The sequence below is a fragment of the Branchiostoma lanceolatum genome, chromosome 10 (genome assembly GCF_035083965.1).
Source record: "Branchiostoma lanceolatum isolate klBraLanc5 chromosome 10, klBraLanc5.hap2, whole genome shotgun sequence".
Lineage (NCBI taxonomy): Eukaryota > Metazoa > Chordata > Leptocardii > Amphioxiformes > Branchiostomatidae > Branchiostoma > Branchiostoma lanceolatum.
The window spans coordinates 9,251,354-9,262,561 of NC_089731.1; the positions used below are offsets into that span (position 1 = coordinate 9,251,354).

The 11,208-nt window shown below is 41.1% G+C and overlaps 1 protein-coding gene across 1 annotated transcript; it reads right to left on the reverse strand.

Annotated features, from left to right (window-relative positions):
• Positions 1-83: 83 nt before the first annotated feature.
• On the reverse strand, positions 84-8,907 carry LOC136443610 (proton-associated sugar transporter A-like). Its single transcript, XM_066440922.1, has 6 exons — positions 8,759-8,907; positions 4,341-5,161; positions 2,984-3,850; positions 2,513-2,671; positions 1,612-1,817; positions 84-1,250 (listed from the first exon to the last, which is right to left on the reverse strand). The coding sequence occupies exons 2-6, from the start codon at positions 5,047-5,049 to the stop codon at positions 987-989; spliced, it is 2,205 nt and encodes a 734-aa protein (XP_066297019.1). The 5' UTR covers positions 5,050-5,161; positions 8,759-8,907; the 3' UTR covers positions 84-986.
• Positions 8,908-11,208: the final 2,301 nt, after the last annotated feature.

The window sequence follows — 11,208 nt, forward strand, 5'->3', positions numbered from 1 at the left end:
TGTTCACATCAGTGGAGGGCTCGCTGGCTAAGACAGTTTACCAAGTACTTCAACCTCCTTACAGGAATAACTTTACCTTGATATATAATTGCGTATACTTTTTATTTGACAGCCTGAAGTTATCATGGAGTACAAAAATGTAATAAATTGTGCACATTTCTAGTTTACAATTTAAAAGTTTGAGTAATGTTCCACCTTAATACAATCACCTGAAGCAACACAAACTCATTCGTTATCTGTATAGGATTTACAATTAGTTTTCTCTTGATTTCTCATAACATTTCAGAGTTCATTATTGCACATTGTGTTTAATTTGTATAAACATATATGCGATAATTCAATGTGACAATATATTTGGATCAATGCCCTCAAAATTGAACATAAAAAGCATCTTGCTACATCTATAGAATTCTTCTGCATACTTATCATCAACATCAGGTCATCCCTAAACTTCCTCCAGCAGAGTCCTATCAAATCTCCCTTTGGATGATGGACAGCATAGTTTAAGTCTATAAGAGCGGCAAATGTGACATATGACTCTTACAACACTGTAAAAGATTCATATAATCAAGTTGATGGGAATCTTAATTCCCAGGAGACCCTGTACATGGCTTAAAAGGATTTGACAGGATTTTTACATCATCGATTCACAATATGATTTTACGTACGAGTCCAGAATTAAGTTTGTCTTTGTTCACATCAATGTTACACATGAATGATAAGTTAAAAACTTGAACATATTTGTGGAATTGTTTACATCAACATTCTTAAAGTTTGTTAAACCCACTCATCAGTTGGTTCAACGAATAATCAATTTATCTATACGTAAATATATTCTCTGCCAGCATTTTTTCATCATGACTAGAGAAGTGACAAATCATGATTTTCATGTGACAAAACATAATTGTCAACAGTCCCAAGTGAGCAGTCACATTTAGTTTCTAGAAAGCCTAGTTTGTTTTTTTTGGAGACGAAATTTCACCAAATCAAAAGACCACAGGTTGAATCTTCTCTTCCATGTCCTCGTCCTTCCCTGGCAACTCGTACACGACAAACAGCGCGTTCCAGAAACAGCCGACGAACCCGACAGCAGAGCAGAACAACAGGACGGCGTTGACAGTCCCAGTGACGGAGATGAGAGGTCCGAGGCAGGCCGCGTTCACAATCTGTGCCAGGAATATCTGACAGCTGAGAAGTGAGGTGTCCAGGCCGAACCCACGCTTGCTGCTCCCTGGGCTGTTCTCTATAAACTGGAGAGGGTGGAGAAGACAATGCAATAAATACTATTGAACTGAACAAGAGAGAAACAGCCTATAAGGGCACTGATACTGTAACAGGACTGGTGTGAAGTTTACCAAGTCAACTAGACTTATTTTGAACTGTACATGTTTGGTTACTTTCTGATGAGGTGTGCTCCCTAACCAACAAATAAATGAAAACTTTTTAAAAATTTTGTGGACTCTCGGGAAGTGAAAATGTCAAAAGACATTCAAGAATGTGAAGACATGAACCAGTTTATCATCCTTCCACAAGTCTCAAGTTCTACCTTCAGCAATCCCAAGTTGTGTGCATTACTTGAAAAAAAAGTCCCCGAGTTCATGCATTGCTTACCTCTGCATTCTGGTGGAAGTCTGATAGCACGGTGTACGGCAGGGTGCAGATGGTTGCAAACATGATACCAAATGCAACACACATGCTCAGAACGACATAGATGTTAGGAAACATCACACACAGTGCTGCAGCAATGGAGAACATGAGGTATCCGAAGAAGTACGCGGAGTGAACAGAGACTGCATCCAGCAGCGGATCTAGAAGGGCTGTGGGGAAGAAAAGCATACTGTAAATGCATTTAAGTTCGCATGGTTCTTATTTCGCCCTAAGGCGAAAATGGAGTGTTCGCGGTGGTTTTAACTTAAGTTTGCGGCAGCGCTATAGTTACATACTGCTACAGTAATGGACAAAAATGTTTGCGGTGAAACAGTCGCCGTGAAAACCGCGAACATAAAACCACCGCAAACATTTCTGCATTTACAGTATTGTGGATAAGAAATAATCTGGCTTAGACATAAGCAATAGTACTTTGTACAATAGTTCAAAATGTAAAATCACATTCAAAAAGGCCATGATTTGGCCTCCAAAATATTTTTGGTGAAGTTCAATTGCTGTTAAGGCCACACCAGTTTAATCAATTGCTTCTCTGAATCACAGCTCCTATTTTTCCCAAAATGAAAAAAAAAACACCACTCGGGAAATCTTTGCTCACTACATCAACAGAAGACACTTAATAAATTCAACAAGATGCTTTTGTGCTAGAACAAATGTTAGCAGTCCACTTAGTCCAGTACAAGTATTCAGTCTTTTGAAAAATATATAAACTGCCAAATGGGAAACTTGCACCAATTGTGAGCCCATGCAGCTCATCAACATCATTATCAGATCTTGTCGCTCTGGTTCTGGATCCATTGATGGGCTTATTGTAGCCCATTGACAGGTTTTACTGGTCTCCACTCACCTGAGTAAATGGCAGAGGAGAAGGCATAGATACACAGTCCCCAACACCCCATCTTTACGCCACTGTCATAGTTCTCGTAAGGGGTCGTCCCGAGCTCTGCGGTGGGGCTGCCATGGAAAACTGTCCGTCCCACAAAGTCTGTGAAGAACATCAAGATAGCTGCAAGGGGAAAAGACAAAAAAGCACAGGGAGAGTGACAAGGTTGGCTACAAGACATTTATTGTCAATATTTCAGATTCAGTGAGCAATCTTACATACAAACCATCTGCATGTGTGGGTAAAATAAACAACGTAATTCATACACAACTGCACCTGACCTGAGAATGTAGCACTCAGTCTAACCCTTACTACTTCTACTACAGTAACCACCGTACTTGTATGCAATACTTGTATTGCATCACTAACTTGAAACTCCCTAAGCACAGCTTAAGTACAGTGCAAATCAAGTAAACTAAATTAACTTGGATGTACCTTCCATAGCCACCCATCCTAGGAAGTGACAGAAGCACAGCCTCTTCAACACGTTGGGCATCTTGATGATGGCCATGTACAGCATTCTCACCGTCAGAACATCATCCTCTTCATCTGAGTCTATACTCTCTCTGCTGTCTGCCTGTGTTGTACCATTAGCCTTGCCTTGCAATAGGGCAGCGACCTCCTCACTAAAGCTAACACTTCGAGGACGATCATCGTCATCCGTTATATCTAAGTTGCTGGGGCGAGACACACTGTTCGTCTGCTCTCCCCCCTGGGAGTTTTCACGTATTTCGTCCTCACTTACATACCCGTCCGTAAAATAATTCTCCTCTTCGACGTACTTCGTAATGTTTGCGATTTCGTCGCCCGGCATAGATCGAGTTCTTCGCAGTGGCCGGTAAGAGCTCGTCACCATGTGCTTCTGCTCTTTACGTGTTTTTGTCTGAAACTGCTTCAGGTCGGGCACGGTGTCATCTTCGGAGTTGGCTGAGGCATTTCCGTCATTGCTGGCCTGGTGATTCTGTAAAACGTCGGCTGATTGATTTTGGTTTACCGAATGGACTGCACCATAGCTGAATACGGGGGTGGTTAGTGGAGTTGTGGGTGTGAGGGAGCAAATGGACGACACATCACTCATGATCGAGACTGGACGATTGTCGACAAATCCAGATGAACCGTCCGTTTTGTCCTGTTTTTCCAGAGGGATTTCCTTAATACTGAACAGGGTCAAGGTGGCAGATAATACAAAGGAGACAGCAGCAAAAGTGAAAACGACACGCTGGCCAGACCCCACCCACGTAGTGAGAATGGTCTGGTCCCAGTCTACCCCACCCACCACATAGCCTACTCCTCCTCCAAGGCCTAGGATTTTAGAAAGAAAGGCAACAGTTATTTTAGAACAAGAACATTAACAAGAGTCAATTGAAGGAATTTCACACTGTTCACCAATTATCATGTTACTGTTGAAAATAACTACAATCAGTAATTGATTAAACTGTAAAGGCCCAAGAAAGAAGGCAGGGTGTAAATGGACTGAAAAACACAATAAATCTACACTTCAGCCATGTGATTAGATCTTTCTATTGTAGTATGAATTTGGCACTGTATAATATGATTGAAATATGTATGGACCAGTATCCAGTGGCATACTGATCCTCATTTACTGTCCAGTTTTAGATCTTTTGTTACAAACTGCATGTTGGGGGTCTAAGACTTAGTGCATGCATTCAGGAATAACAAATAGTTCATTATCAGATCAATAGGTTCTTTTTCATCCCTTTATTATTATATTGCTACAAATATTCTTCCTGACCTCCATATTTATTTGATTATTCACTCCTACCCTACTCACCTCCCATAAGGGCATGCAGACTCAAGCCTCGGTCCTGGTCGTCTTGACAACAGGTATCCAGGAGATACGCTCGTGACGGACTGTCGCTGGAGTCTGCGCAGAAGTCCAGCATGACGTTCCCGAGGATGGTCAGCACGATGGCTCCATACGTGGCAGTCTGACTGTCTCTAAAGGTCGCATTCGCTATGTCTTCTCCGTTCAGCATCAAGGCCGTGCCCACCAGAATCCCCACCGACAGCGCCAGGATGAACGGTCGGCGGCGCCCCCACCGCGCCGTGCAGCGGTCACTCCAGGAGCCTAGAATGGGCTGTACAAGGAACCCGAGAACTGGACTGATGAACCAGATGAACGTGTAGTACTCCTCAGGGACACCGAGTTGTAGTAGGATGGGCGTCACCAACGCCATCTCTAACGCATAGCAGAATTCTACTCCAAACATGATGCCGCCATTGGCCAACAGTTGCCATAGTGACCGTTTGGGGGGTTCCTCCCCTTCCTCTGATGGTAAGGTAAACGCGACTGGAGTGGGGGGTGGCGGGGGTGGTAGGCGGTACGAGAAAACGTGACGTGGCTTTTTAGTCCTCACGCCAGGTTTGAAGCCAAGGTTAGTTTTGTGGCCGATAGTTTTTGTGCTGAAGTGTTTCTGTGGCCGGGGCTGCCACCGCGCGACCGGGGCAGGAATAAGAGGAGTGGTTTCGTCCATAGACATCTTCGACAAGTTCTTTTCACCATCCTATCACGGGTCACGATGTCGCCTTGTTTCTTAGTCCAAGTCGAGAAGAACTTACTCTCTCAGCTCATCTTGGTGATGGGAAAATGTCCTGAAACAAATGAAACATAGTATGGTTTATAAGAATGCATGTTTTGCTTGAGGTTATAAACGTATATACAGGAAATGAAATAAACAGTGACATGAACATTTATCCCACCCCTTGATAGCCTATTCAAAGTTACTATCATTTTGTCTTAAGTCAAAAACAAGAAAAAATTGTCATTGATCTCAGTCTGGACTGTCCTTGCCTGGACCTACTTGTACATGTAGGTTACTTCTGTAATGGGTCCAAGGTTTCCATTCCTGCAATATCACAAGGCCTGCATATAATTTCCCACCGGTACCATTGCCACTGCACATCTGTCCCAAAATTAGATCACTTCATCCTAAGGAAAAGGCAAGGTCAAAAAGACTGTGGCAGCTGTGTGACTTCTAGATGTATACAAACATACAAACAAACAAACAAACAAACCTGCCAGCCAGTTGCATGCTAGTGAGAGTATGACTTACATTGCAGACATAATAAACCTCAATTTGCTGAAAGGCTGCAGACATGTATATGACACTGTTATCGTATTGATTGTCTCTTGCTGGCCACATAGAAAATAATGCTGTGTGAAGCCAGGAGCAATTGTTGTAATGCTTCCTCAGCTAAAGGGTCACATAAAAATCAATACACACATTTTGCAGCTGCTACTTTTTCTACTAATTCATCATCGTGTTGTAAGGTTGCTACAGTACTGTGTCAATCCATGGAATTAGCAGTTGCCATTGACTAGTAAAGGGGCCTGTATGCTTTTTAATGTATGATGTATATTTAAGGCATGATCAGCCACTATTTAAAGTTTACGTCATCTAATACCACTCAACTTAAAGCATAATTGGTAGGTGGCTGAAATTGCATATCAAGCACCCAGGATTTTGCATGATTTGTGATGCACTACATGCAACGTTATATCAACTATTGTGTATTACATGTACATGTATCTTTCTAATGCCCCAGTGATCCTCCATCTATATTTAGTCTTGCTTCCCTACTATTTATGCTGAATCCAACTACTTTACCTCACAACGTACAGCTCCCAATACGCAGCCAACTACCCAAAGGAATGGAGCCCTGGTATAATGGATCCACATTTGATAACAGTCTGAGTCAGGTTACAGAACCAATTGGTCTACCAGGTGAAAAACACTGCACCAATTAACCACTGTCTGTGGCCACATGTAAATATTTGTCATCTGATCTGGCTGGACTATCTCATCAGAGTCCTATATAAAGCTTTTGAAGGCCACTAAATATGTTCTATATCCATAGGGATGAGAGGCACCACAGGGGTCTAAACTTGGATCAAGATTTATCTTTATGAGTAGGATTTCCCTTTTACAGCCTCTCTACCTTTATATGATATGTCTGGATTGCTGGGGTCAATGACCTGTAATCAACCCCAATGACCTGTGGAGCAGCCTGGAGCTCCAATTGGAGCACTTGAAGTTGAGGTAGCATTTAAGTAATGGTGGCTGAGGACTTTTTGGGTCTTCTAAAAAGGGCTGCTGCCTTGGCGATATACCGTATTGAAGTATTTTCTTCAAGTACATGTATATTGAATATATTCAGTTGACATCACAGATTTTATTGACGGTACTTTCTTTCCTTCTGTAGTTCATTTGGCCTTTAACCTTTGGCCTGACTGACCTAAATTGCTTTCTATTCTAAAACATTTCATACCTCTGATGCTAATATTCTCCAGCTGATAAAAATGATATAGGTCAGTAGTGTATACGTACAATGATACAAAGTTTCAGAAATCGAAGCCTGGTTCTACATTGATTTTCTTTGACAATCAATTTCCTTTATTGTTTTTGTACGAATATGTGTGTTGCATCGGAATATATTAGTTAGACTATGTGAGATTTGTGTCATATATTCAATTGCCCCAATATGCAATAATGTATCTGAAATATCACCCGTATGGACACTGTTGAGGCTTTAGGTCACGTGTTGAAGCCATTAGGTGTGCCAGGCACCTGACCTACTAGTACTGGATTGTTATCATTATGTAAACTTCTCTGGGGAGTGGTCCAAAGGTTCTTGTCACCGTGTGTGGTTTGATTGGTTTGATTGTGTCCCGTCCCTGAGTGTTACGGAGCCACGTGTTAGAGCCAATCATTTTCAAATATTGACCTATATCAGCACGTGTACGTTACTGCTGCCGCATGACTGCGTAGCGAAGATGCTAAATGTTAAAGACCTTTCTGAATAAAGACTTCTCAGTGTGGATGTGTTAGTGCCCCAGACAGTAGAATATCATTCCAACAAGGACCTGAGCATTATTTCTGAAACTTAACTTTAGTCAATTACTGTTTAAATGGAAATCGTTGGGTCTTAGAAAACAATGAATGGTTACTAGTACTGTTTTATGGAAAAAAATTAGTATTACATTACTCCAATAAAAACCTGTATGTAGATTTTTCAATAAATACCTTAAGCCATTCAATCTACCTGTCACGATTCCTTGAAAAGCCGACATTAGGCTCAAGTGTTTTTCCCTCACTTCATTATACTAGTAATCTTTTGGGACTAACTAGGATCACAAGTCAGTCTAACTTATTTGGCAAATAGTCCTCAGAGCAAACTGTCATGTGATTGTGAGGTATTCCTGGGTACACAATGTTGTTCCATGCTGCGATGTTGCTTCTTATCACCTGAGGTGATACGAAATGAGTTGAAAAGAAACGACATCGCAGCATGGAACAACGTTGTGTAGCATATTGAAACCGATGTCCATGAATATTACAGGTACTGAAGTACAACTGATCAATAATAGTCAAACCATTCAACATTATAATCATTTCTGAAACATTTTGGCTACAGACTTGAAGTGTAAAGAATAATGAAGCCATTTTTTCTTGTTAATACATGTAATGTTAAAACTTTTCTATGACCCATTTTTGTCTTCCTTTGTGGTAATAGACTATTTTAGGCATTTCGTACTCGGTCATGCAAAGAGGAACAGTTCGTATAATACTACTACATTGTTTCCAAGACTTCACCCAGCCATTAAAAAGGGTAGAAACCCACCCATCCACTTCTACTAGTTTTTATAATTTCTAATGTGTGCCAAGGACCCCTGCCATATATAATACCAGACGAGTGCAGTACAGTGACTTAAGCAGTGTAATTTTTACAGGGGGAGTATCAAATGTTACACCAAGAAAATTATAAACCTTTAATATACAAATGTACTTAAATGTAATGTTACAATTATATTGTTACCCTAGCAAAATCAGTATGCTGCCGGGACATCGTATATAACACCAAGAGTACACTAGTGTCACTCAGGTAATTATAAACTATCGATGAGCAACGCTAAATAACAGGATTGAATGTTGACGGTTAACGGTGTTTAAAATACCATTCATCGTGATGCAATAGCAACATGAAGACATACATCATATAGAGAAAATATAAAGCTTGATGTGAAGGTTATAACTGGTTATACTTCATCCAAGCACCCACAGAAGACAACAAATAATTTGTCTATAAAATTATGTGCGGATCACTGCGCCCAGTGGGTCGATTAGCGCTACTTGACACAAAATCTGCGATAATCTGGATTATAATCATCTCTGCTAAACACACACTTACCGTAAAAGCGATCTATAGGGGACTCCGGGTAGTAGGCAGTTAGTGTTTCGGACAGGTGATGATCAAAGCGACTGGAACCTGCGCTCACTGGTTCGATTCCCTGGAACGATCGCGCGATCAGCTGTCAGCTGAGAAGGAAAGCACAAATTGACAGCAGGGAACGATAAGGGATTTCGTTATCTTCGTTATCAACTTAACATTTAGCAACCAAATGAAATAAATAGTTATACAGTTAACTTAAGCTTTTTATTTTGTACAAAGAAATTACAATAAGATGCAATTTTTAGGTACGATTGACTAGAATTCTTTGTTTTCTCTCTACCCGATTAAAATATGTCATGTACGTTTAGATGCTTTATCTGTAATGCTGGCGGTTTCTACAAGGTGGCGCTGTTGTAAGTCCGACTCCCTACGGTACAGCCCCTGTCACAGTGTGCGTATATACAAACCCGCATGAGTTGCGTACTAACATGTTTTTGGTTTAGGTTAAGTTTGCAGCCGAAGAAGTCGTTTCTTTGGTTTGATAACTAGACTGCTCAACGGTGGGTCAAAGTAGAAGACAACTTCCTCCCCGCAAAATTTACTTAAACAAAAAAAATGTTACTGTGGAACTCATGCGCACTTGTATATACGCACAAGTGTGACAGGGCCCTACCGTCGATTCAGCAGGGAGTTGCACAACGCACGTCATTCATTGAGAAACTGAAATAGTATTGAAACGTAATTTTTTTCATAGAGCAAAATCTTTTTCGCCAGTGCACAAAAATAAGATAGAGAATTTTTACAACCAAATAACGTCAAGCTTGCTATCGTATCATGTTTTAATAGATGTCCTGTTTAAAATCTGTTATTATCCGCCATTAACATATTGATCCACCGGGTTACATAAATCCACCACTTTGAAAAACGGTGAGTTTGAGAGATCTCTAGTGCAGCACCCCCCAGGTATGCACAGTTTAGATATATACAGGAGTAGAAAGAAATCTGATTTGAAAATAATTGGCGTTAGGTAAGTAAGGTTATGTTTACATTGTCCACATTCACGTTGAAAATTCTGCAAGTGTTAATGATTCAGCAGGACAAATAAAGTTACACGAGCTCTTCAATAATTCAGAAACATTAATGAATATTCATTTATACAGAACAAAACTAGGTACCGGTATAGGCACACCGGTAGCGGGGCCACAATATTTTTGTCTTTTCCAGTGCAATATATAACTTTGTAAGTTAATATTGGCATTATGGCAGGATTTTCACGTCTTTAGTCAGAAATAAGTATATGCTTAGAGTGAATTTACAATTAAGTTAGTACCGGTACATCGATGATCCAGTATTTCAGACCTGTGCCCGTGCCAAAATAAATCGCGGCCCTACTTCACGCAATCACGGTCTTGCAGCGGCTCCTTGTGTTTATTGTGCAAAGTGCAGAATCTGATATTTCGTTGAAAACGGAGGAAGAAACTTAGCGTTGGTTGGCTAACACGGAACTATGATTGGACAAAGCTAACCAATCGCAGATAGGTAAAAAAAAAAACCTCGATAGACATCAGGTAACATCTACCACTTGCGTAGAATTTCTACGCCATCATTTGCCAATCTTGATGGCATTTCTACAAATAGAAATGTTCAAGACATTATCACATTGATCAATCACAGATATGGATTCTTATTCTACGTCCCATAATGATTTCAGTGATGACTGTCCACAAGGCGGCGTTTGAGTTTCTATCATTGGCCATAGATGATTTTGATAATAAAGCATTGCTAATGTTGGGAGGCAGTTACTCTCCAATCAGAGGTTCGGCTCCGGCTTATTTTTGGTGTCTTTTTACGCGTTTTGTCGGGCTTATGTTTTTGTCCACCAGCGGTAACCTTATTTCCACAACATCACGTGAGACAGGATCCGAGACTGAGAGTTCATCATGACTGTCTTTGTGTGATGTGCGACACGTAAAAGTACTGCAGCTACGCATACCAAGTGACCCGGAAATAGTATTTACACTGTAACTACTATATTGCTATGAAAATATCACCAACCCCGAAGAACCATATCGGACCTTGGACTACTATGTTGAATGAGTGTGCACGATGTTTACTCTTTATATGAAGGTGTGAATGATTCCAGGTCTGGAACGTCCAAAATGTTGAGGATCTGTGAAAAGCTTCGCGAGCTGGATGCCAAAAGCAAGAGACTGGGGCTAGTGCGTACGGAGACAGGCTACCTCCGTGCCCTGCTGAACGCCATGGCGAACATGGACAGGTTGTTGGAGGTGGAGGTGCTCAAAAGCCTGGGCGACGTGAACTTGAAAAGAGGACAACTGAACAGGGACGTGGTGAATTTCGACACAGCCATGATGTTGTACAGGACTGCATTTCTGCGGTGTAAAGACGAGGAAGTGAGAGAGAGCCTCTCCAATCGTTTTAGGTATTCGGAAAAACTGCGACTACAG